The sequence below is a fragment of the Engystomops pustulosus genome, chromosome 5 (genome assembly GCF_040894005.1).
Source record: "Engystomops pustulosus chromosome 5, aEngPut4.maternal, whole genome shotgun sequence".
Taxonomy (NCBI): domain Eukaryota; kingdom Metazoa; phylum Chordata; class Amphibia; order Anura; family Leptodactylidae; genus Engystomops; species Engystomops pustulosus.
Window position 1 is genome coordinate 198,332,068 of NC_092415.1, and position 25,254 is coordinate 198,357,321.

Genomic DNA, 25,254 nt, shown 5'->3' on the forward strand with positions numbered 1-25,254 from the left:
ATTATATATGCTGTATATACTGTATGTGTATATTATATATGCTGTATATACTGTATGTGTATATTATATATGCTGTATATACTGTATATGTATATTATATATGCTGTATATACTGTATATGTATATTATATATGCTGTATATACTGTTGTCATTGCAGCGGCTTACAGCAAGTTATCTATGGGTGGGAGAGTTAGACAGACAGACTGACAGACATACAGAGAGAACAGTCATCCCCTCATTGGGAGATGGTGGGGTTAGGGAGTAGGGACAGAGACACAGGTGACACGTTGTTGCATTCAAATAAACTTCAAATAAACTTTATTATATATATAGTAAAATCCTGGGACTGCCCCTCACAATCTACATAAACATGTGACTGATGACATAAGAGAACGCATGATGCCATATATGTCCTTTACATAAAGCCGATGATAAAGCTACAATGTGTAACTAAATATATAAATTGTCTTTAGTGAGGGGGATGAGTCCTGCAGAGTCCAGCTACAGCTGTCATTCACAAACTTGTACAATGTCTATTCTAGTCAGAGGTCAATGACCTAAGACAGCCAGCACAATAATTACTTATTACATTATTATTTTATTTGCATTCACATTTCCTCCTTTTGAACACATTTATTGCCTCCTTATGTTGTTGCACCCAAACAGCTACTTCTGGCCGGATCCCCCGGACCAGGACACTCGAACGTCATTCACCAGTTGGGCCGCAACCTCATAAGGAAATACTAACACTCTGGAACTCTTGCAGACCAGTCATTTCACTATATCTAAGGGATTGTATCAAACAAAGTATTGAAGTAGGGTGATCTTCTTATGCGGCGCCAAACTCCAGAAGTTCAAGGGTCACATCATCTGACTTCAGAAAGCTTTAATCATCTCCCCTTGGACTCTGCTGGGTTTGGACCACTTTGGACTTGTACTGTTTCAGCATCTTCAGCTGTTGCTTTAATTTACCTTACACAAAAGCAAAACACAAGCTTAAAAGACAGCAAAAACAGCAAAAATACATATCCCTACTATCAATACATTTAAAATCCCTAAAATTGATTAATCCCTCAAGGCCACCACCAGTTGACTAAACAAACTAAGACTGGACGGTCACTAGAAATTCTCATCCTCTACTGAGTTAGATGGTTGATATTCTTCCCTTGACCTTTAAACCTGCTCAACATCATGTTAGACCCACAAAGACCAAAAGGATCTATATATCACTGATAGAACCCACCACCTGGCACATGTCATACTATTAGAAAAGACAATATTTTTAACAATTCTATGCCAGGTCCCAATAATTTAACAAAAAAACTTCCATAAAAAGGAAACACTTATAATAATAATAATTATATTTTACTATGGTCACATGATGTTTAACAAGCTTATAGTCCCAATACTCCTACATGAAAATTATAAAGGCTGACAGATAGACTGTACATCAGAGCAGGAGACATCTAGCAACCGGTTCTCCTGATTTCTCATCAGTTGACAAACATTTCTCATTAGTTAACACTTTGTCATTGCCTCCTGAACTCCAAGCTGGATGGTCTAATGCAGTCTTTCCACCTTCCCACTGCTCTTCAGGCTAAGGAGTGAGGAAAGCCTGACCTCTATATCCAGAATATTTAAAACATTCAGTTTTGAGTGAAGATTGTACCTTTTCAGTAAACATAATATCTTTATCACTCTTACCGGTACATCTACCTTCTGTCCACCTGAGGAGAGACCCGCACATAGACCAGAACATCCTTATACTCACCAACCCTTGACAGTCTTAAGTTACCCTTTGCAGTGGCTGAGATGTGTAAGCTGCTCCCTCCATGTGCCTTTCTGTAACTCACACAGTGTTGTCAGGTTATGGCACACGCATATATCTGGCAGCATTGCTAGATCCCAGGGTGACCCATCATCATGCAAACATAGTCCTTGTCCTGACACTTGTCCCTCCATCCTCAAACTGAACCATTATGGAAACATAGTTCTAGGCAGGCACTATTTTCTTCCTGCTCCCATCACGCTCAAGGCTTCCCAGTGCTTCCTCTCAGCCAGTGGGATCCATCCTTGCAGTTCATCTAACACGACTAAAGGACCTTTATCCTCCACAGTCATGAAGAGACCATATCCTATAGGAAAGGTAGAGCAGGGCAGCAGCCTCAGCTGCCTCATCAGATAACATGTATGTGCCCACACCTTGGTAATACTAATACAGAGGCAGTGTCAGGATTTCAAACACTCAGCAACATTCATCATGAGATTTCCTGAGGACCCAGCAAGGTCTTACATCTCCAGACATGGCCATAACCACAATACTAAAGACACCTCTTACCAGCGTCCATGTATCAGCGAGTGCCCTCAGCCCCTCCGGTGATGACAGGGCAGGAGTGGTTCTCTATCCCAGCTGTCAGGGTGGTAAGAAGATCTCTGGTCTAGAAGATCCTTCAGGATGAAATCGACAAGACAACCTAAAGTATCAGTTAGACAATGAGCAATGTAGTCACCTGTGTACTATGAGAATTTCCTGTGACCAGTCTGTATTCTATCCCACAGTCCCATATGTCCGTCATTCCTTATTTATCCATATCATATCTCACGACTTTTTGGACCCTGAATATGTAATATAGCAGGGTACAAAATACACCACTATGATATAAAAACAGAATTAAATAAAGGAAGGGTTTCATACCCACTGAGACAGACACATGTTCAATAGGAGATGAGTATCTCACTAACCTAAACAACGGGACTAGAACATAACTGATGATAATATTTGTTTGTGGCCTTGTAAATCAATGGGTGAATATGTAAGTTTTTTCTTTTTTTAAGTGCTGGGTTGGCTGTATACTACTGGGGGCTGGTTGTATACTACTGGGGGCTGGCTGTATACTACAGGGGGCAGGCTGGATGTATACTACTGGGGCCTTGCTGGCTATATACTGGGGGGGGGCTGTGACCAATGCATTTCCCACCCAATAGGTTTTCCCAGTTTTCGGTGGTAAAATTAGGGGTCTATACTCGGCTTATACTCGAGTGTATACAGTAAGCAGCAATTTGAATAGCTCTGGTAAATGAATACACATAAGAAGACAAAATTGGCAATGGATCTGTAAGGTATGTGTAGGTCAGGAGATAACGGCGCAGGAGAAAAATGGAAAAAAAATCCAAAAATTACCACCAAATCCAAATGATCAAAAAAATAAATGTTTTCTCCGCTTCTACGTGCTCCAATGTTCCAATATGTGGCAGGATAATAAGAGAAGAAAACCTGCCCCCCCACCTTTGTGGCTCCAATTCTGAGCACACAAGTAGGGGTAATCTCCTTCTCTTGGGCAGCGTCCATCTTGGGCAAGGGCAAGATACCGAGCGTACAAAGATTTTAAATACTTAAGGCCTTTTTTACATGGAAGTTTTGTGAGTATTTATAATTTAAAAAAAACACATTTTAAACGACTGAAAACCCTATTGCGCTATTGCGGTCTTTCTTTCTCTTTGGGAGTAAAATTGAAGGTGTCCCGGAAGCAGAAGTGGAGAGGTGTATTACCTGGGTGAGGAGATCTTGCACCCACACCGGAACCACCTGCGAGACCGACTACTCTGTTCTTCTCTTATTATCCTGCCACATATCGAAACATTGGAGCACGTAGAAGCGTAGAAAACATTTGCAAAAATATTTTAAAAGGTCCTGTAAGAAAAACACATACCATATTTGAAGAAGCAAAATAGAGGAAAAAAATCCAATACAGTAAGGCCGGCAATAAGTAATAACGAGACCTGTCCAGCAAACAGCGCAACCACAACCAGACTTGGCGCAAGCTGTCAGACTGGGTAAGTGGTGGCAAACTAACCCTACGACATCCCTGCAAACTAGGGCCCTGCCTACAGCAGATAAACCGCCCTGACAAGGGCGAACCCACTATCAGGAACCTGCTAACAGACCCTGAGAGACCCTACAAGGTGAGAGAGAAAACTTACTTTGTCTGGTAGATGCTGGATGGTGGAGCAGACAGGTAACCGGAATACAGAAATAGACCAGAATTCACACAAGGACTCCAGAGCATAAGCAAAGGAGACAGACAAACAAGCAGTGTAGGACAGAACCGTGTCAAAACCAAAGTAATTAAAAGCAGAAATCGGGAAAAGGTATGAGGAGACTAGTAGAACTAGGGCAAGTATATGAAGCAGATCCTGGAAGCCACCCCCTGCAGCTTACTGGATTGGCCATCCATCACTCCAGTAGCCCTTGCTGGACAGGGTTGGGCTGTAGAGTTGCTGGGTGTAGTTCAATTCACCAAAACAGAGACAACCTGGCCACAAAAACACAAAGGAGAAACACCTTGTAAGCCGCCGTCTGCAGACAGAAGACGATTCTGGCACGGATGTTACACAATGGTAGCAAAAATAGAGACTGAAAAAAATATTACCAAGGAAAGTAAAAATAATCCCAAATTATATTTCAAATATATAAATATAAAATTGAAAGTGTGGGCCATCTGAGGACTAACCTGGGGGTCACGGATGAGGGAGATAAGAAAAGGGCCAATATATTGATGTCGTCTTCTCAACTGTCGTTACCCACGAAAATCCCATGGGGAAAGACACGATGAGGACTGGTGCATAATAATTTTGTTAATCTTATAGGTTAGACTTGATGGACCTGCGTCTTTCTCCATCCTTACGGAGGATCTCAATGGAGACAGAGATATATTTCAAAAAGAAGTTCCCACAGGATCTGCTGATGTACATTCAGAGCTAGACTGTTCATGATAGGGAATTTAGCTTTCAAATATGTCTCTTTTCCAGAGATTCTGTCCAATCTTTCCCAGTATTCCCATAACACCAATCCTAATCCTGGAAGTAAATGTCATAAATCAGACATAATTTTCTGATAAGAAACTGAAGCTAAACTTACCTTAAGTGAAACAAGAGCTTCCCAATCTTATAAAGGTACAGAAATCTACCTCTACAGCCCCAAAGAGACTGCTGTTCTCCAATCCAACCTTCCTATGGACTCGTGATCTGATTTTGAGGTTTCTTCTTTTAATAACTAATTTTTTTGTCTCTTTCCCATTAGTGTTTTTTCTTAATCCCAGCAATATTAAAGCAAAAATTGACAATCCCATAAGAAAAACTCTCATTATAACTCATTAACTCCTTATTCCCTACAATCTTTACTCCAATGAAAATTATTGCTACTCTCCAGTGGCGTAACAACAGCCGTAGCAGCCGTAGCGGTTGCTACGGGGCCCGTGCTGCTAGGGGGCCTGGGATGGAAGTGAACCCAAAATTTAGTGCTGTTCTCCCTTCCCCTGCCTGTGAACAGCAAAGCAGTAACGTCTGCTGTGCCAAACAGAGCCGCCCACCTGTGTGTATGTGTGTATCTGCTGTTTGAGTATTTATGTATATTCTGTATGAGTGTGTATATATATATATATATATGTGTGTGTATATTTTCTGTATGAATGTATATATATGCCATATATGCGTATATGCTGTGTATATACTGTATGTGTATATTATATGTGCTGTATGTATACGCAGTACATGCGTATATGCTGTATATACTGTATATATATATTATATATGCTGTATATACTGTATGTGTATATTATATATGCTGTATATACTGTATGTGTATAGATGCTGTAGGTATACTCAGCACATGTGTACATGCTGTATATACTGTATGTGTATATTATATATGCTGTATATACTGTATATGTATATTATATATGCTATATATACTGTATATGTATATTATATATGCTGTATATACTGTATGTGTATATATGCTGTAGGTATACTCAGCACATGTGTACATGCTGTATATACTGTATGTGTATATTATATATGCTGTATATACTGTATATGTATATTATATATGCTGTATATACTATATGTGTATATATGCTGTAAGTATACTCAGCACATGTGTATATGCTGTATATACTGTATGTGTATATATGCTGTATGTATACGCAGTACATGTGTACATGCTGTATATACTGTATGTTTATATTATATATGCTGTATAAACTGTATATGTATATTATATATTCTGTATATACTGTATATATATTTTTTGAACAAAAGATTTAAATTGTTTAAAGTGTATTAAAACATAATAAAACCTATACAAACGTCCTATCCGGTCGGGTGTTCTTAAGTAGGGACCCGCCTGTATAACTTGGAATGAGACAAATGGGCTCAAGAAGTGCGTGCAGCTTTGGTGACTACAGTAGGAATGGTGAGAAAAGCCTGATATGAACCTTCCCTTCTAGGTTGGTACCAGAGTTTCTTCCTGGCTGGACACATTATGGAACTGGATCACCTGGAATGAAATGAGGAACAAAGACTTCTTTCTGGGTTAATAGTGTTGCCACAAAATCATCAAGTGTGAAATCAGCTCCTTCATCTGTTCTAGAAAAAATAATAAAGTTCTTGGTTATGATGATGTAGTTGTGGAACCCGTCTGTAACTAGGGGTTGTCTGTAAGTTGGGGTCAATTTTGTTTTCAATCGTTTTTATTGAAAAGGCAACTAGTAACACAGTGGGGCTTATTTACTAAGGGTCCCGCGGCCGCACTTTCGTCAGATATTCCGACATTTTCGGGGATTGCACCGCTGGGACAGGTATTTAGAAGGGGATTGTATCGCACGTGATCGGATTGTGGCACAGCTGCGCTGCTTTCACGCAACACAAATCAGGGGGCGTGCTGTTGGACGATCTGGCGGATTCAGACTGAGCGCAGGATTTAACTTTAAAATTGTGTCGCAAGATCAAGCACTTACATGCACCAGGAAGAAGAAGGTGAACTCCGGGGACCTGAGCGGGGAAGCGACACATGCAGGATATCGGGCGCACGATCGACATGAATCGCGGTAGATGTGCATCCCGGTCGGACAATGCACTTTCGGGGATCGCGCAGGACGGGTAAGTAAATGTGCTCCAGTGAGTATACAGGCATGAAAAGCAATTAGAGATATGACAATCGCCATCCAGATCAATTTTTGCTGTTCTGTTTTGCTCTTCTATTAATCATCTTTGTGACTTCTCATTATGACATTTTTACAGAATTTTTTTCATGACATGTGATACTTTAATTTGTTACGATAGTTTTATAAATTACAGTGGATAAATGTGCTGTTTTGTCTTTTTTCCCATTAATTTTTTTTTTTGAAGTAATAAAACTGTGCCAAAATATGTACAGCGTCAATCCGTGGTCCTTTACGAGGATCGGCTATAGATGCAAAGGGTGCATGTACTTCTGCTAACTGTAAGCGAAGTCTATTCTGCAGCTCCTTCTACCGGGTCGTTCCAAAGACGACATCATTTAAAGAAGAGTGAAACCGAACTAACAAAAATTGACCTGCACATTCAGGTACCAATGACCATTGACCCATTATAAGGTTAAAGGGATTTCTTCACTTTCAGCAAATAATTGATATTTTTTGTGTATTGAAAATGTATACACATTTTCAATATATATTCTGTATCCATTCCCGATTTTTTTAGATCTCTGTTTGCTGTCATTCAATAGGAAGCTTCATTGTTTACTTCCTGTGAGCAGAAACTGGTCCCTGGTCATGTGATGTCACAAAGGTCCATGGCTTGTTATATCCCTGGTCATGTGATGTCACAAAGGTGCACGGTGTTATATCCCTGGTCATGTGCTCCAATATTGTGTGGGTCTACCAGGTACTTTATGTACTTGTACCTAAATGTTTTTTAAATGTTTTTATATTGTGGTGTGGAATAATCTTTTGGGCTTCAATAAAGCTTTGGTATGGGTTACACATATATTTTAGATTATTTCATATCTGTTCAATTTCGGCAATCTCCAATAGGTTCACCATTACTGGCATAGGGCATGACGCTTCCTGTTTTCCATGATTGCATAGCTGCCGCAACAAAAAATACGCAGCTCTCTCCCACTGACTTCATTACAAAAATTATCCTGTTTCGGATTTGGCAAAATCGGTCGTATAATGAAGAAGTATTTGTAATATCTGTATTGTTTATATCGTCTGGCATAATGTATACGGTGTTTTCAATGTCGGCCAATCCAGATTTACGAAGTTGGTGCATTTCTATGTTGTTAAACCTCTTTCGGATTTCTTCATATTTCCTATTAAAGGCTCTTTGTTCCCGGCTAGAAGTTGTATTTGTTAAAGCAAAACTGTTTGTGCAGTTGGATTTTGCTCTTTGCTCGGGGTTTTGAGATCTAACACAATTCAATATGATCACGACTGGTGGGTGATATGTTATATGTCGTTCGGCAATTGCTGCTTGGATGTTGTCTTGTAAGATAGAAACACTTTCCTCGTCTTCATAGTCATCTACTAAGAGTAAGACTGGATAAAATTCCTTGTTACTAGGAGATCCATGAACGGCAAAACTAACCACCTCCTCTGCGACGTTTGTAACGTTATCAATGTTACTTTGTAAAGTCGCGCATCGGAAGGTTTCTCGCAGTTCCCACAGGACATGCATTGCAGTGGTGGTCCCTCCACATCCAGGGTGGTGATATAAAGTAATTACCTCTACACTTCTATTTTGTCCATATTTAAACAAAGTATATATATATTTTTTTACCTTTTCCTGGATATCTCTCTTAATAAATGATCCAGTGTAGCTATTGTCTGCGAAATAGAAATTCCACCATGTTGCCTTCCCTCCTCGGTAAAAACGCTCTTCATAATTCTTCAGAAACTTATTAAACTCTACTTCACTATTACTTTCTATTTCTTTATCCTCACATTGATTTACACACAGTATATCTAGAGATGTCATGAGCTTTTCATCCTCCTTGTATAATATGGAAGTGGCACCTCTATGGGAAGGCAAGAAGCGAATCAATGAGCGGTTAGTAGATTTCAGTCTCAGAATGGTCCCGTTTATATTTTCAATGCCCATGTTATAGATACATCTCTCTTCCATGTCTTCCTCACTTATTATTGCCTCCTGCATATCTTTCCATCTCTGAAAAATTACTTCATTTTCGCACATACATAGGATGTCAGTCATACCATTAAGTTTCTTATAGAAGGTCCTGAAGACTTCATTTATAGGGTCTTCAGGATCTTCAACAGGAGAAAGTAATAAAAACACAACAAGAAATGTCCCCTGCTTCATTACATCTTCCCTGGAGAAAAAGGAAACCAGTTTTCGGTTATCCTGAACATCAAGTTGACTATTACACAAAATCCAGCTGGGCTGTTGATGGCGTTTAATAATATTTTCTTTTGTATAATTTTCTATATCTTGATTTTGATGAGGGTAAAATACAGTTGGTTCCCCCTTTTCTCTGTAGACTTTACACAAGCCTTTAGTGTGTGACTCTGGATCAAAATCAAGTACAGCAACCCAGTTTATATCCTGGATGAAGCCCAAGTGCGGTATATGAGACTGATGACATTTATTAGTGATCAGAATGTAATGATTATAGGAAGAATTATCTAATGAGCCCCGGTTCCCTGTTAGTAATCTTATAAGTTTAGGGCCGTCCATGGAGTTATTCTGTAGATTTGTTGTTCTCTTTATTTCTGCTATTTTTCTATATCTATCGTTAGCTAATATTTTTTTGGAATATTTTTTTAGGTCTTTCAAAATATTTACGGAACTTGCCCCAATTCTAAGAAAACAACTTTCTATCCAGGTTTTGTCTTTGAAACTATAGTGGAGTATTTTAAATATTTGTCCCTCACAATGAGCAATCGCAGGAACCACATCCACCTCTATAACTACTAAATCAGAGGGAGTGTTCTGTCCAATGCAGACACTGACAAACCGGGGGGGACGAATGCATTTTCTTGCCAAATGTATTTGCTCTCCTTCAAAGTATCTAGGAATATTATTTCTAATACACTTGACATATTTTTCACGATTATCTACAGATACACCTATAATTTGCCCATGGGGTTTGTCCCGCACTCCAAAATGGATGGTGCCGTTTGTACGCGCATTCATACAGGCACATGCAAACCTAAAGACTTCCTTACAGAATTTCATCTTTTTATCCTTCTCTGGGACATTTGATGTGTTGGTGAATTCTTTGAATTCATGAACTTGGACAATATAATTAGACGTCCCAGATTCAGGTGGAAGAATAGAGTTTTGAGGATAGGATTTTCTTACATTTTTTTTATCAAAAGGGTACGGTGTTACATAACCATGGACCTGATCGGTGTTTGTTGCTTTATCATTCTTCAGAGTTTCTTCTGAGTTTGTCTTTCCATCAATAGTAGTCGACAGATTGGAGAAATCAGCCATTTTTAGGTACAGACATTCCTTAAAAAAAAAAAATAATAATAATTATATTCAGTATAATATTCATAAAGGTTATTTCATTGTGGTCACGTAAGGCCACGCGGGAGGATTGAATACTAGGAGTGTTCCCTCATTCAGTTTTTTAAGCCAAAAGCAGTTAAGCATCATAATGAGTGAGAACACGTAATATAGATGCTGCTCCCCCTCTTTTTTCACTCCACTCCACAGGTTTGAATATCAAAAACTATCAGAAAAACTGAATGTGGGAACGCAGCCTCTGTGTGCATTAGGATATAGAAGGAAACAGCTGTGGCTCTGAATCTACAGACTCCCCACACTCCTGTTGCTTTCATCAGAGAAGAATAAGAGGTGTTGTCAGCTTTCAATTTCACACAACTGTTTCCAAAATGAAAGCTGAGCTCTGATTTGTTGCCATGAGTAACTAAAACAGTTTGGCTCTAAGAAACTTCTGATAAATCTCCACCAATGTACACGACAGAAGCTAAACTTAAAGGGAACCTGTCAGCTTTTCTAGTCCTCAAAATGTAATGTTCATGTATATATTCGAGTATAAGCCGAAGCACCTAATTTTACCACCAAAAACTGGGGAAAACCTATTGACTCGAGTATAAGCAGAGGGTGGGAAATGCATTGGTCACAGCCCCCCAGTATATAGCCAGCAAGCCCCCAGTAGTATACAGCCAGCCCACTTTAGTATATATCCAGCCCCCAGTAGTATACAGCCAGCCCGCTTAAGTATACAGCCATCCCCCTGTAGTATACAGCCAGACACCAGCCTTTAGTATCCAGCGAGCCCCCATTAGCAGCCAGCCAGCCGACTCGGCTCCTCTTCTGTCTTCTCCGCAATGCTCCGGTCCCCGCGGCCATGCGCTCTGCCGGCCGGCGCACACTATGATGCGGCCGCTGATGACACTCAGTTTGTGCCGGCCGGCAGAGCACATGGCCGCGTCTCTGCCAGCTGTTATAGCAGACAGAAGATAGAAGAGGAGCTGCAGGGACTGGAGCATCGCAGAGAAAACAGAAGAGGAGCTGCGCTGAGCATCGGGGGCGGCGGAAGGTGAGTATGTAAGTAATTTTTTTATTGACTCGTGTATAAGCCGAGGTGCGGTTGTTCAGCACATTTGTTTTGCTGAAAAACTCAGCTTATACACGAGTATATATACAGTACCTCATATATTCATGCGCATAGAGCAACCCTCTGGTACAAAAAATGAGACTGCTGGAACAAGGAGAAAACCTGTGTATTTAAGTTAGCAAATGGCTTGGTGATAGAAAACAAATTGTCATCATCAATGGCACATTGACAGATTGGGTTGACGTTACCAGTGGGCTGCCACAGGGGTCAGTATTGGGGCCACTTTTTAATATTTTTATTAATGACCTCTTAAATGGTTTACAAAGTAGAATTTCTATATTTGCAGAAGATACTAAGCTCTGTAAAGTAATTGATAAAGAGCAGGATAGTAAAGCACTACAGAGGGATTTGTGGAAGCTTAAGGAATGGGCAGAGAAATGGCTGAGGCTTAATGTAGATAAATGTAAGGTTATGCACTTGGGTCGAGGAAATAAAAATTATAATTGTGTTAAATGATAAAATTCTTGATAAAACTGATGGAGAAAAAGGCTTGGGGGTATTGGTGGATAGTAAACTCAATTTCAGTGAACAGAACCAGGCGGCTGCTGCTAAAGCAATTAAATTATGGGATGTATCAAGAAAGTTATAGATTCTCATGATAAAGACATAGTTTTGCCCTTACAGAATCACTGGTCAGGCCACACATGGAATATTGCACAGTTTTGGGCACCAGTGTATAAAAAGGACATAGTAGAACTAAACCACGTGCAGAGGAGAGCAACCAGGATTATTAGGGGAATGAGGGGACTAGAATACAATGACAGATTACAAAATTTGTAATTATTCAGTTTATAAAAAAGACGACTGAGGGGAGGCCTCATTACAATGTACAAATACCTGAACGGACAGTACAAGGATCTCTCCAAAGATCTTTTTATACCTAGGCCTGTGACCAGGACAAGGGGGCATCCTCTACGCCTAGAGGAGAGGAGATTCTACCATCACCATAGACAGGGGGCATCCTCTACACCTAGAGGAGAGGAGGATCTACCATCACCATAGACAGGGGCATCCTCTACACCTAGAGGAGAGGAGGTTCTACCATCACCATAGACAGCGGACATCCCCTACACCTAGAGTAGAGGGGGTGCTACCATCACCATAGACATGGGGCATCCTCTACGCCTAGAGGAGAGGTGGTTCTACCATCACCATAGACAGGGGGCATCCTCTACACCTAGAGGAGAGGCGGTTCTACCGTCACCATAGACAGGGGGCATCCTCTACACCTAGAGGAGAGGAGGTTTTACCATTACCATAGACAGAGGACATCCTCTACACCTAGAGGAGAGGAGATTCTACCATCACCATAGACAGGGGGCATCCTCTACACCTAGAGGAGAGGAGGTTCCACCATCACCATAGAAAGGAGGCATCCTCTACACCTAGAGAAGAGGTGGTTCTACCATCACCATAGACAGGGGGCATCCTCTACACCTAGAGGAGAGGAGGTTCCACCATCACCATAGACAGGGGGCATCCTCTACACCTAGAGAAGAGGTGGTTCTACCATCACCATAGACAGGGGGCATCCTCTACACCTAGAGGAGAGGCGGCTCTACCATCACCATAGACAGGGGGCATCCTCTACACCTAGAGGAGATGCAGTTCTACCATCACCATATACAGGGGGCATACTCTATACCTGGAGAAGAGGCAGTTCTACCATCTCCATAGACAGGGGGCATCCTCAACGCCTAGAGGATAGGAGGTTCTACCATCACCATAGACAGGGGGCATCATCTACACCTAGAGGAGAGGCGGTTCTACCATCACCATAGACAGGGGGCATCATCTACACCTAGAGGAGAGGCGGTTCTACCATCACCATAGACAGGGGGCATCATCTACACCTAGAGGAGAGGAGGTTCTACCATCACCATAGACAGGGGGCATCCTCTACACCTAGAGGAGAGGAGGCTCTACCATCACCATAGACAGGGGGCATCCTCTACACCTAGAGGGGAGGCGGCTCTACCATCACCATAGACAGGGGGCATCCTCTACACCTAGAGGAGATGCAGTTCTACCATCACCATAGACAGGGGGCATCCTCTACACCTAGAGGAGAGGCGGTTCTACCATCACCATAGACAGGGGGCATCCTCTACACCTAGAGGAGAGGAGGTTCTCCCATCACCATAGACAGGGGGCATCCTCTACACCTAGAGGAGAGGAGGTTCTACCATCACCATAGACAGGGGGCATCCTCTACACCTAGAGGAGAGGAGGTTCTACCATCACCATAGACAGGGGGCATCCTCTACACCTAGAGAAGAGGTGGTTCTACCATCACCATAGACAGGGGACATCCTCTACACCTAGAGGAGAGGAGGTTCTACCATCACCATAGACAGGGGAAATCCTCTACAACTAGAGGAGAAGGAGATTCTCCCATCACCATAGACAGGGGGCATCCTCTACACCTAGAGGAGAGGTGGTTCTACCATCACCATAGACAGGGGGCATCATCTACACCTAGAGGAGAGGTGGTTCTACCATCACCATAGACAGGGGGCATCATCTACACCTAGAGGAGAGGCGGTTCTACCATCACCATAGACAGGGGCATCCTCTACACCTAGAGGAGAGGAGGTTCTACCATCACCATAGACAGGGGGCATCCTCTACACCTAGAGGAGAGGAGGTTCTACCATCACCATAGACAGGGGGCATCCTCTACACCTAGAGAAGAGGTGGTTCTACCATCACCATAGACAGGGGACATCCTCTACACCTAGAGGAGAGGAGGTTCTACCATCACCATAGACAGGGGAAATCCTCTACAACTAGAGGAGAAGGAGATTCTCCCATCACCATAGACAGGGGGCATCCTCTACACCTAGAGGAGAGGTGGTTCTACCATCACCATAGACAGGGGGCATCATCTACACCTAGAGGAGAGGTGGTTCTACCATCACCATAGACAGGGGGCATCATCTACACCTAGAGGAGAGGCGGTTCTACCATCACCATAGACAGGGGGCATCCTCTACACCTAGAGGAGAGGAGGTTCTACCATCACCATAGACAGGGGGCATCCTCTACACCTAGAGGAGAGGCGGCTCTACCATCACCATAGACAGGGGGCATCCTCTACACCTAGAGGAGATGCAGTTCTACCATCACCATAGACAGGAGGCATCCTCTACACCAGTGGTGGTGAACCTATGGCACGTGTGCCAGAGGTGGCACTCGGAGCCCTCTCTTTGGGCACCCAGGCCATCATCCCAGCACAAAGGTCTCCATTCAGGACTCAAGACCTAAATCAAGGACGTGTGGGCTGAGCTTGATTATCATTGTAGCCCCTTCTCTGGACCTGTGATTCATCCTGTTAAGGGGACTTTAAAGGGAAACTACTTCTTTCTCCTGTATTGGTGTCCTTAGGGCGCCAATTCGTTTGAAACCTGTTACTTTAAATTGGCATTTGGCCCATTGTGAAAAATATGTGGCTTTTGCTTGTAGTTTCGGCACTCGGTCCCTAAAAGGTTTGCCATCACTGCTCTACACCTAGAGGAGAGGCGGTTCTACCATCACCATAGACTGGGGGCATCCTCTACAACTAGAGGAGAGGAGGTTCTACCATCACCATAGACAGGGGGCATCCTCTACACCTAGAGGAGAGGAGGTTCTACCATCACCATAGACAGGGGGCATCTTCTACACCTAGAGGATAGGCAGCTCTACCAGCACCATAGACGGGGGGCATCCTCTACACCTAGAGGAGAGGAGGTTCTACCATCACCATACACAGGTGGCATCCTTTACATCTAGAGGAGAGGAGGTACTACCATCACCATGGACAGGGGGCATCCTCTACACCTAGAGGAGAGGAGGTTCTACCATCACCATAGACAGGGGGCATCCACTACACCTAGAGAAGAGGTGGTTCTCCCATCACCATAGACAGGGGGCATCCTCTACACCTAGAGGAGAGGAGGTTCTACCATCACCATAGACAGGGTGCATCCTCTATACCTAGAGGAGAGGAGGTTCTACCATCACCATAGACAGGGGGCATCCTCTACACCTAGAGGAGAGGAGGTTCTACCATCACCATAGACAGGGGGCATCCTCTACACCTAGAGGAGAGGAGGTTCTACCATCACCATAGACAGGGGGCATCCTCTACACCTAGAGGATAGGCGGCTCTACCAGCACCATAGACGGGGGGCAACCTAACACCTAGAGGAGAGGAGGTTCTACCATCACCATACACAGGTGGCATCCTTAACATCTAGAGGAGAGGACGTACTACCATCAACATAGACAGGGGGCATCCTCTACACCTAGAGGATAGGCGGCTCTACCAGCACCATAGACGGGGGGCAACCTGACACCTAGAGGAGAGGAGGTTCTACCATCACCATAGACAGGGGGCATCCTCTACACCTAGAAGAGAGGAGGTTCTACCATCACCATAGACAGGGGGCATCCTCTACACCTAGAGGAGAGGAGGTTCTACCATCACCATAGACAGGGGGCATCCTCTACACCTAGAGGAGAGGAGGTTCTACCATCACCATAGACAGGGGGCATCCTCTACACCTAGAGGATAGGCGGCTCTACCAGCACCATAGACGGGGGGCAACCTTACACCTAGAGGAGAGGAGGTTCTACCATCACCATAGACAGGGGGCATCCTTTTCATCAAGAGGAGAGGAGGTACTACCATCACCATAGACAGGGGGCATCCTCTACACCTAGAGGAGAGGAGGTTCTACCATCACCATAGACAGGGGGCATCCTCTACACCTAGAAGAGAGGAGGTTCTACCATCACCATAGACAGGGGGCATCCTCTACACCTAGAGGAGAGGAGATTCTACCATCACCATAGACAGGGGGCATCCTCTACACCTAGAGGAGAGGAGGTTCTACCATCAACATAGACAGGGGGCATCCTCTACACCTAGAGGATAGGCGGCTCTACCAGCACCATAGACGGGGGGCATCCTCTACACCTAGAGGAGAGGAGGTTCTACCATCACCATACACAGGTGGCATCCTTTACATCTAGAGGAGAGGAGGTACTACCATCACCATAGACGGGGGGCAACCTGACACCTAGAGGAGAGGAGGTTCTACCATCACCATACACAGGTGGCATCCTTTACATCTAGAGGAGAGGAGGTTCTACCATCACCATAGACAGGGGGCATCCTCTACACCTAGAGGAGAGGAGGTTCTACCATCACCATAGACAGGGGGCATCCTCTACACCTAGAGGAGAGGAGGTTCTACCATCACCATAGACAGGGGCCATCCTCTACACCTAGAGAAGAGGTGGTTCTACCATCACCATAGACAGGGGACATCCTCTACACCTAGAGGAGAGGCAGTTCTACCATCACCATAGACAGGGGGAATCCTCCACACCTAGAGGAGAGGTGGTTCTACCATCACCATAGACAGGGGCCATCCTCTACACCTAGAGGAGAGGAGGTTCTACCATCACCATAGACAGGGTGCATCCTCTACACCTAGAGGAGAGGAGGTTCTACCATCACCATAGACAGGGGCATCCTCTACACCTAGAGGATAAGAGGTTCTACCATCACCATAGACAGGGGACATCCTCTACACCTAGAGGAGAGGAGGCTCTACCATCACCATAGACAGGGGGCATCCTCTACACCTAGAGGAGAGGAGCTTCTACTATCACCATAGACAGGGGGCATGCTCTACATCTAGAGGAGGTTCTACCATCACCACAGACAGGGGACATCCTCTACACCTAGAGGAGAGGAGGTTCTACCATCACCATAGACAGGGGGCATCCTCTACACCTAGAGGAGAGGAGGTTCTATCATCACCATAGACAAGGGCATCCTCTACACCTAGAGGAGAGGAGGTTCTACCATCACCATAGACAAGGGGGCATCCTCTACACCTAGAGGAGAGGATGTTCTACCATCACCATAGACAGGGGACATCCTCTACACCTGGAGGAGAGGAGGTTCTACCATCACCATAGACAAGGGTACATCCTCTACACCTAGAGGAGAGGCGGCTCTACCATCACCATAGACAAGGGGCATCCTCTACACCTAGAGGTTCAAAGGTTCCTTATTTTAAGAGCAGTGAGACTATGGACCTCTTTGCCGCAGGAGGTTGTTATGGCGGACTCTAAGTACATGTTCAAGAGAGGCCTGGATGCTTTACTTGAGAGCTATAATAAAACATTGTATGGGAATAGAACTTTTTTTAGTAGTTTCTCTTGATTCAGGGAGCTGTTCTGATGCCATATTAGGGGTCGGGAAGAAATTTTTCCCTCTGGGTTTGGGCCAACTGGCATCAGCCTTAGACGTCATGCCGCCTGCGTCCATGCACATCAGCACTGCCCAGCAGAAGAGCCGGGAGTTGAGAATAGGAGTTAAGTTAAAGTTTTATTATTTTTAACCTGGCTATATAATTAATAAAAAAAAATAGTGCGGCAGCAGTATATAATAGGAGAGGGAGATTAAAATATCGGGCACAGATCCTAAATAAATTGGGGTGGGGGATCTTATGGGCTCTATATATGACAAATCCTGGAGGAAGGGGGGGGGCATAATTCACTATTGTGCCCATGATTAAAATGGGGGGTGGGGCTCTATATATGTGTTCTATGTAACTTAACTGGGGGTGGAGGGGGCTTTTTTTAAATAGAGGATGGATATAATTTGAATGGTGGGGTTGGCCTCATGGGCTATTATCTATAACATAAAGGGGGGTGATTATAAATGGGGGACACACCTTAATTAAAAGGGGGACATTTTTGGGATAGGTTGTTATACAGTATATAATGTTATACTGTATATAATTTAATTGGGGGTTGTATATACCATAAGTTTATTAGGTTGGTTTTTATATATACAGTTTTTAGGGTGTCACTATTTCTTAAATTATTAGGGGGCTGTGACATTATACTGTAAGTGACTGTTGTATTTTTATGGGCGCAGTGTGGAGATGCTGCACGGTACTGAAGACATCTTCAGATTAATTCAACAGTGATTGTTATGTCCGGGAAAAATCATAATGTCTGTGTCACTCACTGACTACTAGTGTGTGAGACCGTGTCAGTGAGGATATTGTTAGTAATGAATCAGGTTTTAGATTCTTTTTTAAGATGTGTCTGTAAATTCAGGGGGCTGAATATAGGCGGAGACTAGAGCTAGGATTTTACCTATCTTTCTTTTATATTTTTTTGGGGGGGGCGCATTTCAGTTTTCGCCTCCGGCAGCAAAAAAGCTAGAATTGGCCCTGCCAAAGGGTCCCCCTTTACAGAAATATCCCCAGCTGGGTCCCCCTTTACAGAAATATCCACTGCAGAGCTCTCCTTTATAGAAATATACACAGCTGGGTCTCCCTTACAGAAATATCCACGGCAGAGCCCTCCTTTATAGAAATATCCACAGCTGGGTCCCCCTTTACAGAAATATCCACAGCTGGGTCCCCCTTTACAGAAATATACACAGCTGGGTCCCCCTTTATAGAAATATACACAGCTGGGTTCCCCTTTACAGAAATATCCACAGCAGGGTCCCCCTTTACAGAAATATCTACAGCAGGGTCCCCCTTTACAGAAATATCTACAGCAGGGTCCCCCTTTACAGAAATATCCACAGCAGGGTCCCCCTTTACAGAAATATCCACAGCTGGGTCCCCATTTACAGAAATATCCACAGCAGGGTCCCCCTTTACAGAAATATCTACAGCAGGGTCCCCCTTTACAGAAATATCCACAGCTGGGTCCCCATTTACAGAAATATCCACAGCAGGGTCCCCCTTTACAGAAATATCTACAGCTGGGTCCCCCTTTACAGAAATATCCACAGCAGGGTCCCCCTTTACAGAAATATACAGAGCTGGGTCCCCCTTTACAGAAATATACACAGCTGGTTCCTCCTTTACAGAAATATACACAGCAGGGTCCCCCTTTACAGAAATATACACAGCTGGTTCCTCCTTTACAGAAATATACACAGCTGGTTCCCCCTTTACAGAAATATCCACAGCTGGGTTCCCCCTTTACAGAAATATCCACAGCTGGGTCCCCCTTTACAGAAATATACAGAGCTGGTTCCTCCTTTACAGAAATATACACAGCAGGGTCCCCCTTTACAGAAATATACACAGCTGGTTCCTCCTTTACAGAAATATACACAGCTGGTTCCCCCTTTACAGAAATATCCACAGCTGGGTCCCCCTTTACAGAAATATCCACAGCAGGGTCCCCCTTTACAGAATGAGAAAGTGATAATAATAATGATAAACTGACCAGAACCTCTAGTGTAGCTTATATGCTTATCTTGCTGAAAATGGTAGAAAATATATTTCTTTGTTACTCATTTAATCTTGTCTTTTGTTCGAGGGACGTTGCTCAAGTTGCTACAGTTGACAGGATGTCACCCAGGAAACCCACATACTTCCACCCTAGCCTGTAGCTGCAGAAATAGAGAAGTGAAGAACATTGAAGAAGAATTGTTCTGCGCATGACGAGAGGTGAATGGCCCCCTCCATCGAGTGCACCGGGAGTTCCCAAAGGACAGCGCCCTAGGACCTACAAACTGCTGTGATTGGACAATATTTGCTGTGTTATGACATGGGAAACCACGATAGGCTCATGATTGTTATAAAAGGCATTTAATAAAGGAACTAGGCACCTGGGACCTAGATAACTGTGTTTGTCTGGTTATTGGGGTTCCAGGTGCACACAGACACATAACATCATTTGGTCTCCCACACCGAGAGGATAGGTCAAACGCAGAACCTTATCAAAATGTCCACGACAGAGCCCCCTTTACAGAAATGTCCATGGCAGATCCCCCTTTACAGAGAAGTGGTCTCCCCGTAATCGTATCAACCCATAGAATAAAGATAACGTGATTATTGGGCTACAACAGCAAAAAAAAGGTAAAAAAAGTTCCTAAATTTTTGACAATAGGGGACACCAACCCCAAAATGGTAACACTGGAAAAAGCATCTCATCCCGCAAAGAAAAAAATGCCGTCACATGGCCCCAATAACGAAATAGCTAAAATTTTATAGCCTGCAAAAGGGGCCAATGAGGAAACTAAAATCCTGGCAGCTGCAGGGTGCTCCTTCCCTTCTGAGCCTCGCTGTGCACCCATAAAACAAGTACCGGCCACATGTGGGGGGGGGTTTCTGCACTCGGAAGAAATTAAAGAATTGTAAGATGGGTTTTCTATTTTTATCTCTTGGAAATGTGTAAAATTTCTAAATTTCACCTCCATTTTGATTTGATTACTATAAAGGGGTTAACAACCTGCCTAAAAGGTGACATCAAAATAAATTATCCAGACATTTCAAAAATGATGAAAATGTAAATTAGACAAATGGGAAATGTTATTCAGCAACTTATTCAGATGGTAAATCTATCTGCCTGAAAGTGCGATGATTTGGAATTTCGAAAATGGCAAATTTTTCAAAAAATTTATTTTTTTCTTTTTTTTTTTGTAAATAAACTCAAAACTTATCAGCCAAAATATAAAACTAAAATGAAGTACAGCATGTGGGGAAAAAACAATCTCATAATCGTAGCAGTGTTCAAAAGTTATAACCATATAAAGCGACGCAGGTCAGAATCCAAAAAATGGGGCTGAGCCTTAAGCTACAAAATGGCTGCGCTAAACAGCGGGCAGATGAAAAGGGGGCGGGAAAGTTACTCCTAAACACCTATAAAGATGAATCACCATAACACGCAGATCCCTACATAAACAGTATAACTGCGGGGTCCATACATTCTAAATAAAATCCAAATTGCTAATTTATTAAATTCATTTTATTTCTTTCTCTTGTATAACTGAATATTTAACAGGATATACATAAAGGAGCACATGACATAAGTACTATAAGTATATAAGTACTGTATTATATTACATATAGTATTATAAGTACTAAAAGTATAAGTATTATAGTCTAAGATTGGTCTTGATGGACTTGCATCTTTTTCCAGCCTCATATACTATGATAAAAAACCAAATGCAGATTCTCTGAGATGCAACGTGACGCCTGATGCCGAGAGCGAAACTCTTGTCCCAGTTATCAGAGTAGTGAGTATATCCAGCTGTATACCGGTGCCAGCCCTTATCACTCTAGTGAGCTGTCCGGTCTGCACCTAACACTAAGGGAACAAAGTCTGCAGGTGCCTAAAGGAGAGGGGGTGAGGCGCAGTAAATGAAGACACAGGAGAAGATTGTTGTAAGGGGTTAAAGAAAACACTCAGAGACCTACCTGTACCCAGACGCACAGCAGTAAATATGAGGAAGAAAACAGGAAATACAGTAAATATTAGAGATCAAGGCTCCTCCTTTCATAAAGCCCGCAAATTCGAGCCCGCGAGTGTGAGCCCGGGAATGTGAGCCCACGAGTGTGAGCCCGGGAATGTGAGCCCGCGAATGTGAGTCTCCGCCTGTATGACATCATACTTCACAAAATTTTAGAGCTTAGCCACTCCCAAAAAAGTTCTGCTCAAGCATAAGTTATTCTTAGCCGTGTTGTACTTTGTTATATAGGTGCACAATATATCCTGGTCTGACGCTCTGTGAATGACACTAATGAGGCGTCACTGTGGGTTGGTCTCGTGCCCTCTAAGATTAGTCCAAAAAAAACCCCGATTGCTGATTTATACTTTATATTCAAATCCGTTTCGGCGCACCAGAGTACGGCACAGCGCATCATGAGCATGACCGTGTGTGCGGCTGATTCAGAAGTGTTGGAGAGCCGGTGACGTCACCGAGCTCTCGGGCACACTCGCGTCTGCGCAACTTCGCACGGCCTGTTTCCCCGTGCGAAGTTGAGCAGGCGCGAGTGTGCCCGAGAGCTCGGTGACGTCACCGGCTAACTAGCACTTCTGAATAAGGCGCACGCACGGTGTGCCAAAACGGATTTTTATATAAAGTATAAATCAGCAATGGGGGGTTTCGTGTATTAATGAAAATATGCTCCGGCACCAGCTCACCCTGTATTATATTACATATAGTATTATAAGTACTAAAAGTATAAGTATTATAGTCTAAGGTTGGTCTTGATGGACTTGCATCTTTTCCCAGCCTCATATACTATGATAAAAAACCAAATGCAGATTCTCTGAGATGCAACGTGACGCCTGATGCCGAGAGCGAAACTCTTGTCCCAGTTATCAGAGTAGTGAGTATATCCAGCTGTATACCGGTGCCAGCCCTTATCACTCTAGTGAGCTGTCCGGTCTGCACCTAACACTAAGGGAACAAAGTCTGCAGGTGCCTAAAGGAGAGGGGGTGAGGCGCAGTAAATGAAGACACAGGAGAAGATTGTTGTAAGGGGTTAAAGAAAACACTCAGAGACCTACCTGTACCCAGACGCACAGCAGTAAATATGAGGAAGAAAACAGGAAATACAGTAAATATTAGAGATCAAGGCTCCTCCTTTCATAAAGCCCGCGAATTCGAGCCCGCGAGTGTGAGCCCGGGAATGTGAGCCCACGAGTGTGAGCCCGGGAATGTGAGCCCGCGAATGTGAGTCTCCGCCTGTATGACATCATACTTCACAAAATTTTAGAGCTTAGCCACTCCCAAAAAAGTTCTGCTCAAGCATAAGTTATTCTTAGCCGTGTTGTACTTTGTTATATAGGTGCACAATATATCCTGGTCTGACGCTCTGTGAATGACACTAATGAGGCGTCACTGTGGGTTGGTCTCGTGCCCTCTAAGATTAGTCCAAAAAAAACCCCGATTGCTGATTTATACTTTATATTCAAATCCGTTTCGGCGCACCAGAGTACGGCACAGCGCATCATGAGCATGACCGTGTGTGCGGCTGATTCAGAAGTGTCGGAGAGCCGGTGACGTCACCGAGCTCTCGGGCACACTCGCGTCTGCGCAACTTCGCACGGCCTGTTTCCCCGTGCGAAGTTGAGCAGGCGCGAGTGTGCCCGAGAGCTCGGTGACGTCACCGGCTAACTAGCACTTCTGAATAAGGCGCACGCACGGTGTGCCAAAACGGATTTTTATATAAAGTATAAATCAGCAATGGGGGGTTTCGTGTATTAATGAAAATATGCTCCGGCACCAGCTCACCCTGTATTATATTACATATAGTATTATAAGTACTAAAAGTATAAGTATTATAGTCTAAGGTTGGTCTTGATGGACTTGCATCTTTTCCCAGCCTCATATACTATGATAAAAAACCAAATGCAAATTCTCTGAGATGCAACGTGACGCCTGATGCCGAGAGCGAAACTCTTGTCCCAGTTATCAGAGTAGTGAGTATATCCAGCTGTGTACCGGTGCCAGCCCTTATTACTCTAGTGAGCTGTCCGGTCTGCACCTAACACTAATGGAACGAAGTCTGCAGGTGCCTAAAGGAGAGGGGGTGAGGCGCAGTAAATGAAGACACAGGAGAAGATTGTTGTAAGGGGTTAAAGAAAACACTCAGAGACCTACCTGTACCCAGACGCGCAGCAGTAAATATGAGGAAGAAAACAGGAAATGCAGTAAATATTAGAGATCAAGGCTCCTCCTTTCATAAAGCCCGCGAATCTGAGCCCGCGAATCTGAGCCTGCAAGTGTGAGCCCGGGAATGTGAGTCTTCGTCTGTATGACATCATACTTCACAAAAAAGTTCTGCTCAAGCATAAGTTATTCTTAGCCGTGTTGTACTTTGTTATATAGGTGCACAATATATCCTGGTCTGACGCTCTGTGAATTACACTAATGAGGCGTCACTGTGGGTTGGTCTCGTGCCTTCGAAGATTAGTCCAAAAAAAACCCTGATTGCTGATTTATACTTTATATTCAAATCTGTTTCGGCGCACCAGAGTACGGCACGGTGCATCATGAGCATGACAGTGTGTGCGGCTGATTCTGAAGTGTCGGAGAGCCGGTGACGTCACCGAGCTCTCGGGCACACTCGCACTCGCACAATTAGCAATCGGGGGTTTCGTGTATTAATGAAAATATGCTCCGGCACCAGCTCACCCTGAGCTGGTGCCATATATCTGTGGGTTAGAACTACAAAAGCCCTGACACCGGGTTACATTCACATATGGGGGTCCGCCATGTGCCCTGACAGCGGGTTACATCCACATATGGGGGTCCGCCATGTGCCCTGACAGCGGGTTACATTCACATATGGGGGTCCACCATGTGCTCTGACAGCGGGTTACATACACATATGGGGGTCCACCATGTGCCCTGACACCGGGTTACATCCACATATGGGGGTCCGCCATGTGCCCTGACACCGGGTTACATCCACATATGGGGGTCCACCATGTGCCCTGACACCGGGTTACATCCACATATGAGGGTCCACCATGTGCCCTGACACCGGGTTACATCCACATATGGGGGTCCGCCATGTGCCCTGACAGCAGGTTACATACACATATGGGGGTCCGCCATGTGCCCTGACAGCGGGTTACATCCACATATGGGGGGTCCGCCATGTGCCCTGACACTGGGTTACATCCACATATGGGGGGTCAGCCATGTGCCCTGTCAGCGGGTTACATCCACATATGGGCGTCCGCCACGTGCCCTGACACCAGGTTACATCCACATATGGGGGTCCGCCATGTGCCCTGATACCGGGTTACATCCACATATGGGGGTCCGCCATGTGCCCTGACACCGGGTTACATCCACATATGGGGGGTCCGCCATGTGCCCTGACACCGGGTTACATCCACATATGGGCATCCGCCATGTGCCCTGACACTGGGTTACATCCACATATGAGGGGTCCGCCATGTGCCCTGACAGCGGGTTACATCCACATGTGGGGGTCCGCCATGTGCCCTGACAGCGGGTTACATCCACATATGGGGGTCCGCC

At 44.1% G+C, this 25,254-nt stretch overlaps 1 protein-coding gene across 5 annotated transcripts; it reads right to left on the reverse strand.

The window, feature by feature from the left end:
- Nucleotides 1–302: 302 nt before the first annotated feature.
- LOC140133741 (sterile alpha motif domain-containing protein 9-like) lies at nucleotides 303–21,778 on the reverse strand. 5 transcript variants are annotated; one of them, XR_011855939.1, is made up of 3 exons: nucleotides 21,671–21,778; nucleotides 6,139–10,297; nucleotides 303–4,314 (listed from the first exon to the last, which is right to left on the reverse strand). XR_011855939.1 is itself a non-coding variant. In XM_072154312.1 (2 exons), exon 2 carries the CDS (start codon nucleotides 10,277–10,279, stop codon nucleotides 7,832–7,834), a length of 2,448 nt encoding a protein of 815 aa, XP_072010413.1. In that variant the 5' UTR covers nucleotides 10,280–10,297; nucleotides 21,671–21,778; the 3' UTR covers nucleotides 303–7,831. The 5 variants fall into 5 exon arrangements, 1 of the variants encoding a protein (XP_072010413.1); XR_011855942.1 differs by having other exon boundaries at nucleotides 303–973; nucleotides 4,221–10,297; XR_011855941.1 differs by having other exon boundaries at nucleotides 303–973; nucleotides 3,983–10,297.
- Nucleotides 21,779–25,254: the final 3,476 nt, after the last annotated feature.

Coding starts and splice junctions, on each gene's coding strand:
- LOC140133741 (XM_072154312.1), bottom strand. CDS start 10,279: ATGGCTGATTTCTCCAATCTGTCGACTACTATTGATGGAAAGACAAAC.